General features: G+C 37.3%; 1 protein-coding gene across 1 annotated transcript in view; it reads left to right on the top strand.

The window, feature by feature from the left end:
* The first annotated feature begins 510 nt into the window (after nt 1-510).
* The window catches only part of POU2AF2 (POU class 2 homeobox associating factor 2), a 32,436-nt gene continuing 9,432 nt past the window's right edge, over nt 511-23,514 (top strand). Inside the window, exons 1-2 of the mRNA XM_039887867.1 lie at nt 511-520; nt 7,805-7,914. Of these exons, the coding sequence (XP_039743801.1) occupies nt 511-520; nt 7,805-7,914 (120 nt within the window). The remainder of the gene's footprint in view (nt 521-7,804; nt 7,915-23,514) is intronic.

Genomic DNA, 23,514 nt, shown 5'->3' on the forward strand with positions numbered 1-23,514 from the left:
ATATCATCCTAGAGTTCTATCTATATCTGAAAGATGCTTAGTTGTTAAAAATCACGTACCCATAATCTAAGTATTACAGGCATAGCACCTATATTTCCTAGTGGGAAATACAGACTTTTTCATATGTACTATTTTTTAAAACCTACCTCTACATTAAAGGAACAGAAAATGCCCCTGTTATTCATAAACCGATAATGGATTCTTTGTTTCCATAATAAACTTTTAAGAGTTTGTTCCTAATGGAAACTCATTGTTACTGAATAAAAATCTTCTTGGGGAGGAAAAAGTAGCTTCATATATAATCTACATCAGGGATGCAAATTGTAGAGAAACGGACACTGAAGGATTTGCATTTAATCAAATCTAAAGCAAGTCATTTTAGAAGCATCACTACCATGTACAGAAGACTTCCCATCGGCATCAGGCTGACCTTTCCAGGAGACCAGGATCCCTTATCAAGGAGGATACGCCATTCACTATTAAGAAGGAAATTCACCAGAACCCTTCAGAATGGAAAGTGGTGAGTCAATGTCAATTATTAAAATTTAAAAAAAAAAACCCTTTAATAATCATAATATTTTTTTTGACATCATAAAGTCATAACATGAAGCAAAGGACAAGAAGACATATCCTTAACTCTGACTAGAACATATGAAAATATAACAACATTGACCAGAAACCAACACTTTAGAACTCTTGGTAACATTTTTATAATTCTAGTCACATTTAATTACTAATTGTTAGATTTGCTTTGCTGCACAGTGTTTATGTAGATATTTATTCTGAAAGATCAACCCAAATGAGGACCTGAATATTAAAATGTTCTTTTCCAGTATAGTGAAATTTGATGTTAAATGTAACAACTGTCGGTTAACCTGCAATTATAAGAAAAGTGCAGGAGAAGAATTCACATTTACATACAACCTGAATATCTTATATTTATGCATCCTGCTTTAGGCTCTTAGGCTAAAGATGAAGGACTTTCCACATACACAAGGTAAAGAAGAGCCTGGGCCATTACTTCATGAATTCAAACTATATATAGATCTTTCTCAGTTTGTTCACTCTGAAGGTACATATGTTAGTGTCAACATAGAATTTGTTTAGGAACAAATTTGAGATTTAAAAGTTGGCATTTAAAATGTTAATAAATAATGACAAGAAATGTTTCAAAAATGAGTTGTAAAGTACCTAGAAAGAAAAATTAATATTTTTTAAAACACCCCAGCTCCTCAAAGTCTGATCTCAAAAATTAAGAAACCAGCAAGAGCCATAAAAGCATCTGTGTTCTGCAGCATCGAATTGGTTATTGACAGAAATTCTAAGTTTTTGGATCCTGCTATAAGGCTTAAAAGGTGGGAGAGAGGGGTGGCTATTGGGAGGGGCTTGTGGATACCTGCTGTGTAAGCAAACCACACTTCTACAAAATCCCAACAGGTTAACTAATTTGGCTTCGCTTCTTTAAAAGTTTCAGTCTTTATTACAGTTTAAGCTTTCGTAATAATTAATTAATAATTAATATTTTGCACATTTCAAGATTAGTTGCTGAACGTGCCTTTCCTTGTATTCCTTTGGAGGTTTCCCAAAATAAAACTAAAATGCTGTCCTTTCCCCAGATCAGAAGTGAAGCCACAAATGCTGAGTCTCTAGTGAGTGTAGACCTAGCGCTATTTATTCCTCAGTGAGTATCTGCCTTCCGCGGTGACGGGTCTCTGATCCTCGGCAAGGCAGGCTGAGCTGGGTTAGTGGCTTGAGGAGAAGGGCACCCACAGTACCAGGCCGGTAACTAAGCCAGATGGTGCACCAACACACTCTATTGCCATTGGACTGTCCAGACCTCATTCTTGGTACTTCCCTGACAGGCAGAGAAATAGAATCAATGTGAACGCTGTCCACCAGGACGCCATCATTCAGGATTTTTATTCTGCCCAGTCTTGAGTGATAGTGTGCCTATATTCTGTACCTTCAGGGTCTACAATTCAGAGATACATCATCTATTATCTTAATTCTGCCATTATCTAATGATGTAATTCAAAATATGAATTGGTTTTTTTATCCTTTGTTTGTTTTGAACTATCTCTTTATTCCTTTACCTATGTTACAAGAACCTGCTTAGAGACTCTACAGAATTTAAAAGCAAAAATTGTATTCCAGAGAATATCATCAAAAATAGTAAGTGTATTTGATATTTAACAACTAAAAACAGTTTAGGAATCACTTACATTTTGAGTATTCAGTTTCAGAATATAGAGTTTGATTTGATACAGAAAATGTTAATTTTCAAAAACGATAGTAAAACAACAGCACCATTAAGTTTACTATGGGCCAAATTCTTCAGCAAAGCAAATAGGAATAAGGAGAAGACAAACTGGGACAGTTTGTTGTATATACATAACCTCAATACTACAGGACATTTTACCCCAAAATTCTGAAGGACAAATTGATTCTTACTAATAAATTTGCTTGCGCTTTCTCTCAGGAAACACAAGTCTTTGTTTTCTCAACAACTGATCTGAATGCAAGTTTGTATCGAGAGTATTTGAATAAAAACTCTTAAGCGGCTCCTGGTTTATGCAGGTGTGGAGTCTTTAAATAGACACAATGCACATGGAAAACAATGTTGGGGAGTAGGAATACTTGTAACGTTTTAAAACTCTAAATATCAGTCCTCTCTCCAAAAAAGAAAGGCAGAGTAGGTAAAGGCACTTTCAGAATTCTCAAAAACACGAATATTCCAGAAGATTAAAGAATTTGTACTAGTTTCCACTGCTTAGTTAAAATTTATTTTAATTCACATTAGATGCCATGTAAAATGTTGGTATTTGCTTTCTTGTATCACTGCTTCAGAGCATGCTTTATCCTCACTGCCCCTGTTTACTCACCCCCAGAGAAAAGATTTCATCTCCACTGTTATGAAACTGCTCTCCTATGTTCTGAAAAAGGTCTTCACCTTTCCAAACCCTATGGTCTTTCTGGGTCTTCATTTTTCTCAATTTCTCTAAGGCATTTATTTGCTCCACAAATATTTAATGAGCACCTACTAGGTGCCAGATACTTGGCACTACTGGTTATTCCTCTTTCTCTATACCCCCTCTTTCCTTCATCGCCCTGATGCTGCCACCCTGGTACATCACATACCTGCATTTCTAACCTCCCCTCCCACCCTCCCCACCCAGCCTCCCCTGATCATCAGAACTGTAGCCTTTCCCTGAGTCTCGGTGCTGAGATTTCTAGTCTTTTACTATAAAGTATTCCTTGGAGAACTTTATTTTCATAGCTTTAATTACCATAGTTTTAAAGATATTTCTTAAATGTACACTTCTAACTGGTCAAAGATCCTGTCCTAGTCATAGAATATTTTATTTGATTAAGCCACCACAATTACACTAGTTCCTTACCCTTTCTATACTTGCCTTGCTCCTTCCTGCCTCTGCTTTTGCTCACACCATGCCTTTCTCCCTCCTCTCAACCCATCCATATCTTTCTAAGTCCAACCTAAGTCTCATCCTTTCCCACAAAATGTTCATCAACAATCCAAAGGGTATGCTTTCCTTCTCATCCCTTTTCACATATGAATGTCTTCTTTTTCTCAATAAATAAAATCTCTTTGAGGACATCTGTTAGATGTTCTAAACTTATTTTGCATCCCGTGTGGCATATAGCCCTATACTTTGCACTAAGTCGGTGCCAATTAGTACATAGACTGATTGTTTTATGACAAAACTTCAGAAGTGTTGATCTGGTTATCTGCCATCTCATAAACTTTATCTCTCTATTTATTACAATGTAGTTATTTGTTAAACTTATTTTGAATAGGTGTATTTCCTCTAGGCTTTTTGACATACACATAAAGCATAAATAGATATTCAGATTGAAACCATCAATTAAAAAGCCCTTCGGAAAAAAGTGAAGCCAAGACTGTCTGCCAACACACAAAGGATCCAGCCTGGACCTCTTCAACTCATTGTCATACCTAAGTCCACATCTGCCATCAATCAATCAGATGCTCCCCTCTTTGCTTAGCCACGGATGCCTGGGTAGAGTTGGCCCCCACCTCCACAGGAACCTTATAAAGTCCTTACTCTTACGAATACCTGTGGTTCTCAAACTTCAGAGAACATCAATATCACCCAGAGGGCTTATTAAAACATGGATTGCTGGGCGCCCACTCCTAAAGTTTCTGAGTCAGTACATCTGGAGTAGGGCCTGAGAATCTGCATGTAGAAGTTTCTAGCTGATAGTTACTGCTGGTCCAGAGGATCACTGGTGTATACTCTCACTCTGACTTATCTGTGTGGCTTTGAACCCTGCCTTGTTCTGACATTACGCACTTGAGGTGTTCTCCTAAACCACACTGTTTCTAGGGGCCCTGAAAGTGTCTTAGTCACTGAGTATACCTGCCGGGGCCACCCCTCCCCCGCACTTCTTTAATCTAGTCTCAGAGGTGGAGAGCAAACTTGTGCCTTTGACCCTAATTTCTTGCTTCCGTTTCAAGACATCTTTCCATCATTTTCTCCTTCAGTCCTAAATCTTTAGTCCATTTCTCTGTCCTGTTTAAATATCCTTAAATCTCTTCTACCCATAAATATATAGATATAAAAACATAAGCAAACCTCTCCTTGATCTTGTCATTCTCTCCAATTATCATCCAATTTCTTGCTTCCCTTTCTCATTCAAACTTCAAGAAGTAGTTTCTCTCCCTGTCTCCACCTCTTCCCTTAACTTTATTATCTGTAAGGGAGAGAGTATTAGGAAATGAGATCAGAGGAACCATGAAACAAGCTTCTAGCTACCCCACCCTTCCCAAATTGCCATTGCTAAGGCCCAACACTCCAACCACTGAATTGAAAGTAATGGATGCTTTGCCGTCTTTATCTCCCTGGATCATTCTGCTGCATCTCATATTTTCCTTTCTTGAAATCTCTACCTCTTTATTCTGTGATGTCTTATTCCCCTGGTTCTTCCTGGTTCTTCTCCAATCATTTCTTCTTTATAGGGAGTTCTCTGCTCCTCTGACAACCCTTCAAATGAGGATGTTCTCCAGGCTTCCATCTTAACCATTTAGTCCAGAGCTTCCCAACTAGTGTGTCAGGAATCAGCGTTGTAAGAGTTCCCAAGATATTGATCCTCTCAGCCCTTGGGAGTAGCCTGTGCCAGACACATATTGTTTCTGTGTGCCATCATGTGACTCTATCTTTCAAACACTCCCCAAGAGATTTCATTACCATCCACATGATGGCTCTGGACCTGCTGTCCCAAACCCACTCCATGGTGGAAAATCGAAAATCACCCTTGAATCTTCCCTCTCCTTTCCCTCCCACATCTAAATAATTTCCAAATCTGTCTGCTCCTTGCCCTCCTATGCACCACTACTCAGACCCATTACCTCTTGCCTGAATTATTATAGAATTTTCCTGCCTGATCTCCCTGTGGTTTTTAAGGCCACCTTTCACACAGCTGCCAGAAAATTCTACCTAAAACTCAAATTTAACTACATCACTCCCATGCTTAAAAGCCTGCAACGGCTCAGTGCAGATAGGATGAAGTCCAAACTCCTTTGCACCCAAGAAACTTCATGACTGAGCCCTACTCATTTCACTTCCCCAGGCTCACTTCCTGCCACATCTTCCCTCACACACTTCTTTCTGTTCTTGCCTCCAGGCCCTTGCCCATGCTGTCCTCTATGCCTGAACATTCCTGCCCATTTTGCCTATACCACACACCCCTTACCTCAGTGTCACCTTGCCTTCCTTAACTCCCTCTCCCCCAACAAGGAATTGACACATTCTGTGTTTTTCTGAATATCTAGGCATATTTCTCTTATACGTAGCACATTTGCATTATAATTATTTTTTAAGTATTTCTCTTCACCTGGTAGCATGTTTTTCTGTATCGTAGTTCTGACACAATGCCTAATACAGAAAGCACTCAATAAATAACCGATGAATAAATATTGACTTAGGCTTTTCTAAAAGATAAGACGTTACACACAATTCTAGGAGCAACACTTAGAATCCTTTGAAATAATATAATATCATTAAGCTTTAAATTTAAGGTTGATTGGAAAGAAGTACTTCAAGGCTCTTTAATTAAAAGATAAATAGACCACGTCCTATCAAAATTAGACCTAACGGACCACTCAAATAACTTTATTTTGCTGAAATCAGGCTGTGTGTGGCTTTATTTGAATTAAATAATATGTTGTCTTGGAACCTAGATTTGTTCTCCTTCATTTAGTACAGGCCTTTTGTATAAAACTTGGTAGTTTCCAAAGCATTTTCATATACATATCTTATAAAACTCTGAAGTCAACTATGGAGTGGTTATTATACCCATTTTACAGATGAAGAACATGGAGCTGAGAGATGGTGGTTTTCCCAAATCAGTGACTAATATGCATTGTATAGTACCGACTCCTAGCCCAGCAGCCTTTTGTATCCACTGCACCACTCTGTGGTTTGGGTTTGGTTTCTTCCTTTATTTTTTTTTCATTCTGTTTGTAATGAGATTTGACTCATAAATCAAATATATCTTAGACCATCTACAAATTCAACCAGATTAGAGAATATTTTTGGTTATATACCTAATACACATACACTAGTATGTTCTGCCATACACACTGATGCTGAATGCTGTGCCAGCTGAAAATGCTGGTAAGCCAGCAACACCTCAATGAATTGAAACCATCCACCCTTCTACAGAACGACAATTTCAGAGTTAGAAAGTACCTTATACTTCCTCTAGTTCAACTACTAATTCAGTGCTTAATCCTTTCTATAATAATCTAAACAGAAGGTTCTCCTGTCTTTGACCAGCCCCAATGACAAGGAAGTCATTACCCAAGAAGCAATGTCGCCAATTTCAGAACTTTAGGGGAATATTTTTCTCTGTAGTCTGTTCTCTCTCTGTAATTTCCTCAAGATAAAAAGAGCAAGTTTTTTTCTGGTCGTTAGGGCTATAATTTGACCCAAGTCGGCATTCCAGCTATTAAGTCTGCTTTGAGACCTTGGCAAATAACGTAGCCCCAGACATCAGTTTCTTCATCTGTAAAACGGATCAAATAAGATAATACACATAACTTGTACTATTATATGTTCAATAAGTACAAATGGTAAGTGCTTAATAAGTATTTGTACTATAACTTATACTATTATATGTTCAATAAGTACAAATGGTAAGTGCTTAATAAGTATTTGTTAAATGAATAAATGACTCTTCCCTTATCCTTGGCCTAGTTTCAAAGCAGCAGCTCCTCATGTTGAATCACTGTGTTTTCAAAAATAAGAAATATATAAATTGGTACAGTAAACAGAGACAAGTGACTTTCTTCTTAGGAACATAATGTTTTTAAAACAGTCCAGTGACCTGCCCACCTACATCCAGTAGAAATATGATGTAGCAGGAATAGTGTCACTCTGTAACCTGATTCATGCAAATCTAACTTTTCCACCATGTAGTAGGAAGCATTATTTCCAATTGTACCCAATCCCTGCTCTTGCAATTAAAGCATAAATTTTAAAAATAACTAGAATAAACCTTGGCAAACCAGAGTACAAAAAAGAGGACACTTTGAAATTTTGTTTTGTAGAAGGTGGAATAGTGTTTCACCTATGCAGAGCTTGGATGAGTTTCTATCAAGGCCCAGGAGATAGGACTAAATGATCTCTATTGAAGCCATTTCAAATTTGAGTCTCTCGTTCTAACAAAAAAATAGCATTACAATTATCGGCCCTGAATATATCCTTCCAGAGGTTAACCTAATTACTCCATCCACATTTGATTGTTACTATTCCATTTGCTTAAGTCCCAGGAGACTACAGCAAACGGGTGTATCAAGGCGTGAGAGTGAAGCACACAGTTAAAGATCTACTGGCAGAAAAACGATCCAGGCAGACAAGTAACTCAAGATTTAATGTAAGTCTCAATTTAATACATTCTGAAGTGTTTGGGGGTTTAAGTCCTCTGTTAAGATTAGTTATCTCTCTTTTCCCTTTACACATCAAACTCTCATCCTGAGTCTGATATTCTCAATTGCAAAGCCCTCCTTCGACTGGCACAAACAATATAATTACTATTAACACTATGGCACATCTGTCAAACTGTGAGCAAGCATTCCAACAGCTCTATGAACTTATTGGCTATTTCGGCTGGTAGCAATGAAAGAAAAACGTGTCCTGACTTTTTCATTTCCCTCAGTCATAAATTAACAAAAGCTAAGCTGGTGAAAATAATGCTGATTTTCGTCCACATGTTATTTTAAACCTTATAAGATAACTTAGAAAAATCCTCTCTGTAAAACACAAAGTCAGATTTTAAAATCCTAGTAGACATCTTAAGTCTAAAATTTCTATCTGCCATTGTGTCTTCATGAATAAATAACACCACTCTGTGCTTAAAATGTTTACGTTGCTGTACCCAGTTCTTCAAAAAATGATCCTAGAATGGAAATAGCAGTTGGCTATCAACATGGGTATATAATCCTTATTCTATTAGGTAAACTATAACAACAGGAATGTCTGGCATCTGTCAGGCATGGCTGGGGCTGAGTGCATGAGAGCAGGTGACCAGGAGTATATGAAGCAACCATGTACAGCACCTAGCACAGGGCTGGTGCACAGCAGATACTGGTTCTTCCAGTGTGTCTGCCCAGAATGTTGGCACCATGTTCATTCAACACTGCTCCAAAATCAAACTTCTGGGACATGTTTTAAGGGATCGATCCAAGATTAGATTTCCTCCCATCCAAGAATACCTTTTGCTGCACATTTTATGCCTCCCTTTCTTTTAAGCCATCTCCTCTCTTCTAGTTCTACAAATGGAGCTTAGTTGATAAAGAGAAATCTAAATAATGGGCTCTTTGTCTGCTCCTAGCGCAGTGTTTCTCATAGCGCTTGCTCAGAACCATTTGTGTGTATTAAAAATATCCATACCAATCAGGGGGTGGGGGTGGAGAGAGAGTTCAGAGTCTACTCTAAATGAACCACAGCTTCATGGAAGCAATGTGGATTGCTTAGCCACAACTGCAGCTAAACTTGTGAAACTTGATGAAAATTCCAGACAAATTAGCAGCTGGGAAGACAAGAGTGACAATGAGGATACCAGCGTAGTCAAGGAGCGGACATTGTATCTGCCCTGTGTGAGTAAGGTTATAACTCTCTCCTTGGCATTGTGATCAATGCCAATAAATGAACGATAAGGCCCTATACCTGACAGAGTTACATAAAAAGACAAGAAGGCATATATCCAAATGGTGGATATGAACATATTTTTCTTTAAAAAATTACCTAACATGACTTCTTGTTCAAGATCTGTGACTGCCAAATAGTGCATTTTCTTTTTTCTTTTTTGATAGTGCATTTTCTTTTTTCTTTTTTTGAGATATAACAATATAAACATAATAACAAGCCATATTATTTGATTTAATTTTTAAATGCAGATTCCTGGTCCCTGTCTTGTCTACTAACAAAGTTATTGGGCTGGAGCCAAGAAATGGGCATTGTTAACAAGCTCCTTTGGGTGACTCTTTACACCTTATAGTTTGAGAACTTTACCATCGAGCAAAGAGCAAGCATCCAAGTCTCTCACACCACAGCCAAGGTTCCTATCTCTGCCCAGATAAGAATTTGTCGAACTATTGCCATTGGCCCAGTGACAGTGAAAGTATTATCATGTAAGTGACTACAAGAAATGTGTAGTACATAGTCTATGCCAAATTACCTGGTAGAAAGAAAAAATACACATTTAAAAAACACAAGACTATATAGCCAAGCACTATACTGAATGCTAAAGACAAAAAACCACGCAACATGGCCATGTTATTTAAAGATTGTAATACTATCTACATAAGGACAGTTTAAAGTACAATTCCTTGTGTGTTATTTCATTTGATAGACACACTAATCCTGTGAGATCGATATTTACATGGTTTCTCATTCTACCGATTAAAAAGTTGACAACAGAAGCAATTGTTTTCAAGCTGCGCCGTTAGCAAGTGGCAGATTTTCTGACTTCTAATTCCATATTCCTTTTAAAGGGGGAGATAAATATGGAAGAGAGTAGAAAAATCTCTCATTCATCCTCTCTTCATCCCTTTGAGCTGCTATTACAAAATACCACAAACCGGGTAGCTTATAAACAGCAAACGTTTTTCACGGTCCTGGAGGCTGGAAGTCTGAGACCAGGGTGCCAGCATGGTCGCACTCTGGCAAAGGTCCCCATCCGGGTTGCAGATTTCTCGCTGTATCCTCACATGGTGAAAGGGCCCAGGGAGCTCTCTGGCATCTCTTTTATTAAGGCACTAATCTTACTTATGAAGGCTCTGCCTTCATGACCTAATCACCTCCCAAAGGCCCCACCTCCTAATACCATCTTATTAGGCATTAGAATTTCAGCATATAAATTTGGGGAGAACACAAACATTCAGACCATAGCACATGCAAACAAAGAAAATCAAAACAGAAAATATATTATGTAGAAAGAACTCCTAGGACTAGAAAGGTGCAAACCAGCTCTAACTATGGCATTTATTCTCAGGCATCAAGTGCATAGGCTGTAGGAACATCTCAACACTGGTGTCTTACTCTCATCCTCACTTCAATGACCTTTTAAATTCGGGTAATTAAATGCATATAAACTTGAAGTGTGGTTATTTGAACATTAGGTATTTCTATGAATTGACTTTACTGTCTACCCGCTCATGTTTCATCTTCTCAACCACTATTCTAGAATATCCGTATATCCCAAGAAAGATATTGTATTCACTAACCATCCATTTTCTATGACCTATTACTGTTCCTGTTGCAAATGCAACCCAGTGAACAAGAATCATGAAAAGTCACATTACTGGCAGGCATTTGGGGGCTCTAATTGCATGGGTGATACTGAAGCTACCTATTTTTCTTTCCAATATACTAAGTGACAGTGACTTGGATATCTTAGATCATTTCAGATAGGCAATCCATCCTTAGGCATATTCAAAATTTGCTACTGACAACATAGAGAATAACCAGTCAAAGGCTGACTTGAGAAGACTGGAGACCCTACCATGCAATTCTACCATATATATTGTGCTAGGCCAAAAAATAGACCCCCAAATATCCCATGTCAAATCCATGGACCCTGTGAATATTGCCTTATGTGGCAAAATATGTGATTAAGTTAAGGATCTTGAAAGGACATACTTATCTTGGATTATCTGAGTGGACCCTAAATGCAATCACTGTATCCTTGTAAGAGAGAGTTTGAGAGAGACATACACACACAGAAGGAAACACACAAAAGCAGAAGAGGCAATGTAATTACAGTAGAGGTTGGAGTCATGCAGCCACAAGTCGGGGAATGCAAGCAGACACCAAAATCTGGAAAAGGCAAAGAATGGGTTCTCCCTTGGAGTCCCATAGGGAGCGCAGCCTTGTCAACACTCTGATGTGATCTTCTGGCATCCAGAACTATGAAAGAATAAGTTTTGGTTTTTTTAAGTCACCCAGTTTTCGGTAATTTGTTAAAGCAGCCGTAGGTCATAAAAACATATATTATAAAAACTAAATCTCCCTGAATAAGTATCCTTTAGGAAGCGCCTATTTGGTGTCCAAATTGCTGCTCTGCTTTTTGTGGCAACAGTGTGATAAGTTTGCACAGGCCGTGTTGATCCATCTTTACCACAAGAACATCTGTTTTTGATGCCATGAAATGTTTTTCACATCTTTGCAGTAGGAATCAAAGGGAGAAAAATCCCTCACATCAAAAAAGACTTTCACCAAAGACAACTTAAACCTACTTCTGTACATTGTAGTCATAATCCTGTGGTTTCACACTATTATGGTGGATATCTGTTTTTAAATAATGGCTTTTCTCTTTCTTTCTCACATTTTTCTATTATTCTTTACTGTGCTACAAGATTTTCTGCCAGAATATTTAAATATGAGCTATTCTCCAATCTCTAGTACCAAAAAATATATAATTGGTCTTTTGATGTAGATTTATGTTGCCTTTTTTTTCAATTACACTACTTCAATTGAGTTCCCCAAAAAAGCTAATCATTGAGAAATTTTAATAACGTCATAAAATTGAATGAACTCTTAATTATCTATAGTAAAGGAAAAATGAGAATTACAAGAAGAAGCAATAAGCCTAATAACTTATTGCTTTCAATAACCAGTTTTCCATTTTGCTTTGAAATTCAATGAACGATTTTCAGGCTACTGAGTTTTCTAATCAAGTTTCTCTTAAGCTATCATTAAGATTCACTTATAATCATTGAATATACAGTAGCTGGCATGAGAGGAAAAAGTTTTTAAACTTGCTGAGTAGGAAATGAAAATCATTTTGGCATTAAAATTGCATAGTGGAATAGGGGAGGAGTGGTACAATGCAGTTTGGGGAGATTTAGAATTAGCCTGGAAATAGAGGTCTAGTGCAACCTATTTTTTTTGTTTATGGACATGCTGATAGCTATCTTGATCTGCTCATTCATCAAAAAGCTATAGCGAGGAACAATAAGAAAGTAGCTATGAAAGTTATTTTGAGTTAATATTGTTCATAAACATGAGGAAAAATTGGTGAAGATTTCTGGTTGTTTTGAAAGATCTGAACTGATGAAAATGTTGAGGAGATATATCCCAAGTGGGAAAATTATTTGGATTATATTACTCTTGAATTATTTAACTATTTCCACTTGGCATGATTCTTTTATACCAACATCAAGTGTTTGCTTTTCAGATCACAATTACTTACAATTATTTTCTTTTTCCATATTTTCCTAAATCCCCATCTATAAATTAGCTGCTCAAATCTCCACATCAAGGACACATAAGATAAGGCCATATTGTCAGCTGGGAATCTTGGTTAAAGCGTTTCCTAATTATTTTTAGAAGCAAAGTATTGTAAGCACAGAAAGAAGTATGACAATAGTACTTACTGACGGGAAATTTTGGAGGCACAAACATGAAAATGGGTGCCACATAGCGCTTTTATGGCATAGAGTAATTAAGAGTGTTTGATCTTTGTTGAGAGGTGGGTAAACACAAACTGTGGAGCAGATGTGCATTGCCTAGCTCCATCCCTAATAACTGTCTCCTTTTCTATCAGGAGTGCTAGTTAGAGGTTTGTTTAGTTATATATCCAGCTGCTGTTTTGTGGCTCCAATCATAAGCACACTTCAATTACCACCAAGCGTAAACATTGTGATGTCCATATCTGTGATTTGCATTTGGATTTCTTGTGAAATATAAAAAGAAAAGAATACACAGTTAGAAACTGTACGTTATAGCAACTCAACGTTTCTTTAATTTCCCTGAAGCTTTGGAAAATGTATCCAAGATAGCTCTTCTACACCAAAAGAGAAATTACTTCCTCAATCTGTTTGAGCCCCTCCTTCTGGCCATCAGTGGTTTCAGGCAATTCTTTTCTTCTCTCTGGGCTTCAGTATCCTTATCAACAAAAGTAGAGAGTTAGGTCCCTCCCGTTCCAGTATTCAGTTTTAATACTCAAACTTTAAAAAGTTTATCCCATTCTTTTATCTTCTTAATTATTGTTATTCGTTTATTCAGTGTTCCCATTTCACTGTTTAGGACTTAAAATAGATCTGAATCTCTGAGAACTCACTCATACTCAAGTGGAATCATCTTTGAGCTGATGTTTCCAATCACTCTGTCATCTGGGAACTTACAACACTTCAGTTCATCATCTAAGACACAGGCAGCATAGCACAGTGAAGAGTTTGGGCTCTGGATCCAGATGACCTGAATTCAAATCCCAGCTCTGCCATTTGCCAACTATACAATGACTTAAGCTTACTGTCAAAGGAAGATAATAATATCTGCCTTGCAAGTTAACCATAAGGGTTAAATTTAATATTTGTCAAGTGCTTGGCACATGGTATATGTTCAATCAATGCTATTGCTATTAAATATTGACTGTGTGCAAGGAACATTAGAATTCAAAGTGATGTAAGAAATTCTCTGACCTGAAGAAATGTACAGTTCAGCTGTGGGAGAAGGAATTATACAGGAAACAAGTCATTAAAAATAAAAGATGGCTTTGCTCCAAGTGCCAAACATGTGATAGTGGCCATCAGTGAACACTGTGGAAGTTCAATAGAGGATGAGGGTAGGTGGAAGGAGACTTCTTGGAGGATGAGCTATGAGCTAAGCTTTGAAGGAAGGAAATAACTCAGGTGAGCAGTGAGGAGGAATAGAGTCTGAACAGAATACATGGAGTGGTCTAGAAGGAGAGCTGGCACTCTCTGTGATATACAGTGGGTGGTCTAATTTGGTCTGCAGGGTAAAGTGAAAGAGAAGGTTGAAAGGTCTAGCCTTGTACATGACCCTCCAAAATTCAGTTCATCTTGCCTGCTAAGGTCTCCCAGACACTCCCCTCTACTCCCAGAGCCTCTAGCATATTTTTGTTTTGTTTTATTTTGTTTTGTTTTGTTTTGTTTGTTTGTTTAATCTCTCTCCCAACTAGTTAATGTCTTTCTGTTTCCATTTATTCCTTTTGGAGTCTCCATCCCAGGAAGAGTAGCAGTATGATAGAAGGGTTAAAACTCATATTTAGGAGTTAGACAGACTGAGGATCTGACTTAACATGTGAAAGTGGTCTCACTTCTCTGGGCCTAAGTTTCCTTTTATGTAAACGGAGGGATAGTGATACAACCATAGAGTTGTCATGAAGATGAAATGAGATAATGTATATAAAGCCCCTGGTACAGCTGTTACATGGCATGTTGTAAGTGCTCAGCAAATGGCAGCTTTTATGGTTTTTATGGTACTTGAAACATGGTAGCACTTGATAAACGTTACAGTGAAAGTATGCTGCACAAAGGTAGATACCCACAAGATTGTGGCCTGCTCTTAATATCACCCTTGGAGGTTAGATACTCCTGTTTTCATTACTATAGATTCTAACATAATATAAATAAGTCAAACCACTAGAAAGGCCGTGGGTGACTTTTGTAGATGTGAAAAATTGATTCACTCTGAGGAAGGAAACAATAAAACAAACAGGAATCTTATTTTTATTCTGACTCAGCGATGTGACCCTCCTCCATTCTGTAAGACAAGAAGGCTAGAGCTGAACTTCAGCTTGGTTCATTTCATTAAGATAAATTCTGCTGCTCTCATTCTGCAGTTATAAACATCCAAAGACTTAACCAATCTTAGATAACAAATGGAGTACTATATTCACCCATCATGGGCTACTGTTTTATGAAAATTCCAACTTCAAATGTCAGGAAGAGGGAAATAAAAGTCTTAACATTTTGATTAGGATTTGCTACCAATTTACTGACTTAAAAGATAATGTTACTTTTTGAAACCCACATTTCCTCAATTACAAAGGTTCGCATAATCTTATGAGTGCAGATGGGAGGGGACTGGTACTCACAGTGCTTTTAATGTGTCCCTCTCTCCCCAGTGGGTACAGCTTTTACTCTTCCTGATTTGATAACCTTTACCCGAACTCAGAATATGTGCCGTCCACTGGCATCCCTATCCCCAACCTCCAAGGCCAAGCTAAACCCCTCTTTCTTCTAGAAATATAAATTCCTTCTCCTCTAGTTCAACTAGAGTTTTGAGGTGGAATTTGCAAGAGAAATAGGGAAAAATCACATAAAGCACAAAAACAATTATATGGCGTGCAAATGTTGTGACACTACATTTAATATCTAGTCAAAGATTGGCATGGGTGGGACAGTTGAAGTGACTTGTAGGCCTGGGTCTCCTTCCATCAGCTCAATCTCTGAGACAAATAAGAATTTTTAATAATAATAGCTGTCATTTACTGCTAGGCTCCTAAGTAGGGACTTTACAAATATGTTATTTATTCACTTTAAATACATTTCATTTATCGACAAGAAGCTCAACCACCTTAAGAGGGTGGTACTCATCTATTTTTCAGATGCAGAAACTAAGACTCAGATAGAAAGCAGTGAAGCTTAGATTTGGACCCAGATTTTTTGGACTCCAAGGTCTTTATTTTACCCAATGTGGTACCTTCTTAAATCTATATTTCTGGTCTAAGTAAGGACTGGTTTTGGAACAACCACTTTGTTCAGGTCCTCTGCTCAGTGCTCATCCTACCCTTCATACTCCATACATGATGTTGGGCCCCAAGCATGACTTTTGCTCCTCTCCAATTCATGTCTGTCTCCTTGCAATGATTCTGTAGACTGCTCCGATGATGCCACGCACAGCTCAAATCAAAACCAAAACCTTTCTTTTCTATGAAACCAGAGATCAGAGATCTGGACGCAAGAAGTTCTTAATTCCCTTCTAGAACCTTCCTCTAGTTTTGTCCCAAAACTACTTCCAGAATATAGTTCCTCTCTGTCATTCCCCACCAATCCTGGACCCCCTGGTCTCTCAGGCTCTCCATGGCACCTGGCCTTCTCTGTAAAAGAGGAAAATGTACCATACAGACCTTGCAAAAAGCCTTTTTGCTGCTTTTCCAGAGCTCTCTCGGGCCCATCTCACCCAACCCATTCCAGGCTGAACTTTTCTTCTTGCCTGAACCTCACTCGCCTGCTATGCCTTTTGATGAAATATATTGTAAGGCTGGTATCCCATGGCTCACTCCTGGGACTGGATGTAGAAGGCCACTTCTCCCATTTCAGAAGGCGGAAACCATTACATCACTGAGCCCAATAAAACATTGAGCTGACCAACTCTGTCAACCCACTATCTCTGGTGATCTACCTCTTAGATGCTCTCCCAACCTCTATGGTGTCCGGCATTCTCTCATAGTTTACACAGTAAAGAATAGTATGTATATTCTTAATAAATATAATGGCCACTAAGCAAAAGGGAGGGTAAGTTTCTCATGCTCTTACCTTCTTATGAAAGTATGAGAAAAGATGGGACAAGGAGGACCACCAATGACTTCAATTTTTAGTATTTCATATTTAAGTACTAAGCCAATTTTTAGTATTTCATATAAAAGACTTTTGGAAGAATTTACTAATAATGAAATTTAACTTTAACCAAGCTACACCCTCCAAACTCTGCTAAAACTTGGACAATTTATATGTTGTGCTATTTCTCTTTGGTATTCTAATGGTGGCGCTAAACAGTAAAAAAGGTCAAAAGAAGAAAGAAGCAGAATGTAAATAAGACGACAAACTGATTATCTATGTCTTAAATTTAGGGAGTTATCCATACATAAATTCAAGAACAAAATCACAACTGTTTCAGCCATCATTGTATTATCAAATCTGAAAACAGAGTACTTATATGATATATTGAATCCATGGTTAGAAGGGTCAGCTTTGGGCAGAGCCATCTCTGAAGACATACGAGTATAAAAAAGTCTGTACCACTGCTATCATGAGAAATATTCATACTCTCCTCTGATTTTTTAAGACTTACCATAAAAACTATTTTTCATCTCTTCAATACCCATAAAATGAACCCATCCTACAATGTGTTCCAGCTTTATTAAGATTTTCACATTTGCCTGGGCATAGCAAATGGTCATCAGATGGCCCAGTATATTTCTCCCTGCTTTGATAGTGTTTAATTCTCTTATACTATTTTTAATTTTTCTTATTTTTAGAGCACCTGTTATCTTTGTGTTTGATTATTAAATCTCTTAGGAAAATGATAATTTTTTCTTTAATAAGTACATCTCATTTGTCCTTCCTGCTTTTTCTGAATTGCCAGCAGAAGGATCCACTTATTTGTAATGTTTGCAAGGTTATTGATAAAGGGAATCAGTAACTACCCTGGTACACATTTTTGCTCACTCTCATAGCACAGTGCTTTGCATATTGCTTGTTAATGTTGCCAACTAACCCGCTTCATGAGCCCAGAAAGAATTAAAAAAGAAAAAACATTTTCTGAGCAGGCAATGCCTTGTAAACTCAGAATGCCAGCGTTTGAATACAGAGGTACACATTATATCCTTCGCATTCATTTGAATGAATGTTTTATCTAAGGCTTTCAAAATGGCCCATTGTCTGACTTTAATTAGACCACTGTCCTGCCCTGTTTAGAGAACTGAACCACATTTCCAAGGCTTTCTATGTTCTCCACCCAACCACCTGCTCCTTCACAATTGCAGAATTTTTTTAAAAAAATAATAATAAAGGTGAACCTTGTGCAAACAGCTTATTTTTTCAGCTGTTCTATTGGTTCTGTCGTTTTTTAAAATGTCATGAAATTTAAAATATTTCCTGATTGTAAATTCTTTCACACATCTTGCAAAAATAATCAAGTTTTGCAGCACAACAGCCACAGGAAGTCCACCTGACAGGGCTGAAATTCTGCAGATTCTGTTCTAGCCAAAGTGTACACTTATCAACCTGTACCCAGTGGTTCCTGTTGTTCTAACTTAGCTACATAAATACAAAAAGCATTTAAAAAGCACACCAAGATCCAGAAGTTAAAAAAAAATGTTTCATTTTGTAACTTAGGCAACAGAAATCACTTCCTCACAGAGACAGCATGGGCATAATTTTATGCCAAGCAGGAGAGTTTTAACAGTAAAATTTCAAAAAACTGTTAGAAAGTTGGAATTCCACAACCATGTTAGTTTTCCAAAGGACATAAAATAGTTCATATAACAGAAATTTAAGACATTTGGAATTATAGTGTTTTTCTTTAAGTTGAGATTTACAATATAGATTTAAGACCTAAATTCTATTTTTTTTTTTAATTTTTATTAGCTAGTTGTTTTAATCACAAAATTTCAAACAGAATGAAAGAGCATAAAGCAAAAATGGAAGTCTACTAACCTCCCCTGCTCTCACCCATCTCCCTCTACTTCCCAGAGGTCGCCACACTGAGGGTAGTGTACAATTTTCCAGAATTTTACTATAACTTTAAATTAGAGTGAAATTAAGTTGTTGCACCAACAAGTTAATAAACATCAAAATCTATTTTTATGCACTATTACAAATGCATAAATTAATGTTTTCATGGTAAATTCCCTCTCCCAAGAAAGAACTTAAACAAGTCTTTTAGTGTTTATTTTACCCCTATACATGTGAAGGCCTTAAGCAAATCACTTAATCTTTTTTACTCTCCATAGTACCTCCTGCTGCCCGAGGCCAGTGATAATGAAAACAAGGGGCAGGAAACCAGATGAGCTCTTTCTTTGTGATACAAATACCCTATAATTAAGGCTTTATAAACACAAAATAAATAAAAGTTTTCAAGAATATATGTTTCAATATTCCTTCCTCATAAATTCTTATTGGCCTTAGGATTGGACCTATACAATGTACTATTAAATTATTTAAGAATGCTGGTTTTTTCTTTGTAAACGGGGAAGTATGAGGAAGACCCGCTAGCCTCCTCTTTACACAGATATCAGGGGGGGCAGTTGGCAATAAAGAAGAAAAGAGAGAAAGAGCTCTGAGAATTGGTACAAGTGGGACAGGTGGCTAATAGCCATCAGCACCCACAGGGCAAGTAACAGCCCATGCCAGGCTCTGAAACAAAGCCAAAAAGAGGTGAATATATATGTCATCTGCTAGCCGCCTAAAACCCCACCCCAACCGAGAGCTCATCACACCCCCATCACTGAATCTCTGTACAACTACAATAGCCCAGACACTGACCTACCAACCATTCCTGATCCACCATTTTCAGCATTGGATTAAATTACCTAGAATGCCACTTTCACCATGTGTACACTGCTAAGAAACTTCTAAAGGATCATGGCCTGGACGAAGACCAAGCTCCTTAGCATGGCTCAAAAAGTTTTATTATAACCTGGCTCCCACACCTTCCTCCAGCTTCTCTAGTTTTTCTGTTTGCACAATTCCGGCACACATTCCATGTCTGTGACATGCTGTCCACACATTCAAGCCTTGCTTTGCTACCCAACTACAATACCCTTTAGCCTATCTGCTTATTGATTTCCTCTCATTCTTCAAAACTGGACTCAGATATTGCCTACGGTATGATGTGTTTAGTCACCTTCCTTCAAGACAGCAACTCACCTCCACGTCTACTCTCATCCTTACCCCTACATACACTAAATCATGGTTACAGTAGATTTAGATTGGAATCCAGCCTATGTCACTTACTAGCCTGATGACATTGGACAAGTCCTTTATACTGTCTATTAGTTTCCCAATCTATAATCTAGCAATAATAGCTTAAAACAATCTTTGTCAGTGGCTCATGGTAAAGATTTAATGAGATAATACATGTAAATTATTTAGCACAGTGCAAAGCACATAAAGCACATAAATGGTAATTGTTGCTTAAAAATTATGAAACACACACTAATATATGTAAAGTGCCCGACACAGAGTCTGGCATGAAGTAAGTATTCATGAAATGCTATTCCTCTCAACCCTTATCTTTATCATTGCACCAATTACATTATATATATATGCATGCAACTGTGTTCCTTATGAAACCATGTGCTTCCTAAGAACAAAACCCATGCCTTACTCTTCTTTATATTTCTGGAAATTCCCACAATCCTGATAAATAGTAGGCACACAAATAAATGTCACCTGCTAGCCTCCTAAAACCCCTGAATTCTCTTAAAACTTTTATTAGCTAGTTTAATAAAATGATTAAATACAGTTTTATTTAATCAATTAAATGAAACTTTTGCTCCTGAACAACCAATTTGTTTATTATTCCTTGAAGAATAAGTAGTAAATGTGCTTTCCCACCTCCGTGCTTGGTTCACAAAATTCCTTGCATCTGGGGCTTCCTTTCTCCTCTCTGCATCCTCTTATCCTTCATGTCCAAATCCTCAGCACAGTGATTTCCCCTTTTTCTGGCTTCTAGAGTATGCAGAGCACAGATCATGCACCTGAAAACTAGGCACATGCTGTTCTGTACCATGAGCTACTTGCATAAGAACCCACCCAAACCTTAGCAATTGGTAATAATGATTTAGGATTTCTCACAAGTCTGTGGGTTGGCTGGGAATTTCTCTGCTGGTTTCCCTAGAGCTCACTTATGTAGTTGCATTTAGCTGGAGATTCAGCCATGCAGGAAAGTCTAAGAAAGCTCCTTCACATGTCTGACAGTTGGTGCTAGCTGTCATCAAGAGTGCCTGGATTCACTTTCACATGTTCCTTCATCCTCCACGAGGCTATACTGGCTTTCTTAAGAAGACATTGTAAGGCAGCATTTAACACAAGCAAAGGTAGAAGCTGCAAATCCTCTTGAAGCCTAGACTCTGAAACTTAACTAGCATCATTTCTGCCACATTCTATTAATCAAAGCAGGTCACAAAACAATCTCAGATTCAAGGGATAGAGGTATAAACTCCACTTCTTGATGGGAGGAGCTGCAAAGAAATTGTAGTCATATTTAATCTACCATAAATGGCTTGTGTCCCTAAATAGATCCTAACCTAAGCTGTTTGGTTGCATTCTTTCTAGCACCTGCAGCATTCAGCACTGTGCCTTGCACATCGGAGGTGCCCAGTAAATATCTGTGGATTGATGTAAAGAATACTACAGAGAACCTGTTTGTTATGTCATTGAGAGGTTGAGGGAGCATAAATTTGGGAGTGATAGAGATTGGGTTTAAATCCTAGTTTTGTAATTTACTAGATGGGTGATTTAGGACACATTATTTAACTTCTCTGTGCTTTCCTCTTTTGTACACCTGAGATGATAATAACTACTTTATAACAAGATAATATTATATAAAACGCTTGGCACATGGTAGATATTATAACTGTAGTTCCTATTCATTATGGGAGATTTTCCTAATTATGATTAAATTACTATGTAACTCAGATAAGTGGTCCAAAAATCAAAACTTGTTTCGAACTTTGCAAAACTAGTAAGATTTATTAGAACGGCTTGGTATAGTTTAGTTACTATATATGATTTCACTCTAGTCAGAATGCCCCTGGTTCTACTACGTACTTGTCACATTAACTAAGACATCTAATTCCTTTTGCCCATTTTCTTCTTAAAGAACACATTATTTCAACCTCACATGGGTACATGTAAAGGCTAACTGTGTTACATCCAGCATTAACTTTGCGTTCATTTCAGAGTTGGAGGAAAATCATATGACCCATGGTAGGTCTAAATTCAGATATTAAATCATGATTTTTAGAATGTTCAGTATAATATTATCACTTCCACTTCTCTCCCAACCATAGATATAATGAAAATGAGAAATTAAATACATAAAATACTATGAATTCCTTGAAAAGGGACCCCAGCTATTCACAAGTGGTTATGATTATTATTACTTAAGCATTAATAGCAATATCTTTAAGTTTAAAGAGACGCTTTGTAAACTATACAATCAGAATTTTAAAAATATATTATATAGCAGTGTGAAAAATCGTATGCTAGTCAGAGATCTCTTTCTTAGTACATTTCAATATGTTCCTTCAACCAGCTTGACACTTAAAGATGTTATTAGGTCATAAAAATGACTAGAAATGTACTCAGGGAAACTCTTATCACTTTACAACCTTGGTGACCTATTAGTTCAAATTAACTCATTTTCATGAAGGGGCTTTTGGGGCAGCTGTGAAGCTGTTGTGTTAGCTACAGGAAGTTGCAGACTGGCAAATTTCATTCAAATATAAACCTCTAAATTTGTCTACCTGGCATTGCAGGATCCTGTTGTTTGCAGTATGCAAAATAAAAATTATATACCATCTCACTTGGTCAAAAGTTATGGGCTCTTCAATATTAATTTAAATATTATTTCTGGAGGATTCATATGGTAAGAGGCAATTGTGTGAGTATAATATCTTGAACAAGAAAGAAAGGAATGTGAGTTTTCTCGTCACATGAGCAATGACAACTAGTGCTTCTGCTGAAGGCTCATGTTTTAGTCTATTCTTTCTCAACCCATAAAATCTGGGAATGAGATGGGGGAGTAAATACCAGCTCTAAAATCTGTCCAGTAAAATCCTTCCCAATCCCAACACAGGCCCTTTAGAACTCTTCTATATTCTGTAAGATCTCACTGAAGTGATGTATTACCATTGCTTTTTATATTTATCCATCTAAGTATTTTCCAGGCCACCACAGAGAATGCTATTGTATAGCATTAATTATAGTTACAAATAATTAATTTTATGGAAATGTTTTATATCATGATTTTTGATGGTAGGTCACAGGAATTTGTCAAATTTGTCATGCATTAAATTATACACTTAATATTAGTGAATTTATATTTAAATTATACTTCAATAAAAATGACCCCCTAAAATAGAATATCCATTGAAAAGCTAAGGAAATAGACTGACAGATAGGTAGATAGATGATAGATAGATAGATAGATGATAGATAGATAGACAGATAATTGGTAGATAGATAGATAGATAGATAGATAGATAGATAGATAGATAACCAGATGAAAAGTATAAATCCCACTCGATCATCTTAGTGAGTTTTTATATAATTATATGATGCTTCTAGATGTCTCTAAGTCTCCTTTGTACTAAATTTTTTTTTAACTATGACGCTTTCACATTTTTATTTTTGAGTTATTAGAATGCTTAGAAGGTGATAGGTCCTTATTTAATCCCACCCACCACCATCACACCACCAACCCACCTATAGGGGAA

This window comes from Pteropus medius, unplaced genomic scaffold (assembly GCF_902729225.1).
Source record: "Pteropus medius unplaced genomic scaffold, Ma_sr-lr_union100, whole genome shotgun sequence".
In the NCBI taxonomy this organism is placed as follows: Eukaryota; Metazoa; Chordata; class Mammalia; order Chiroptera; family Pteropodidae; genus Pteropus; species Pteropus medius.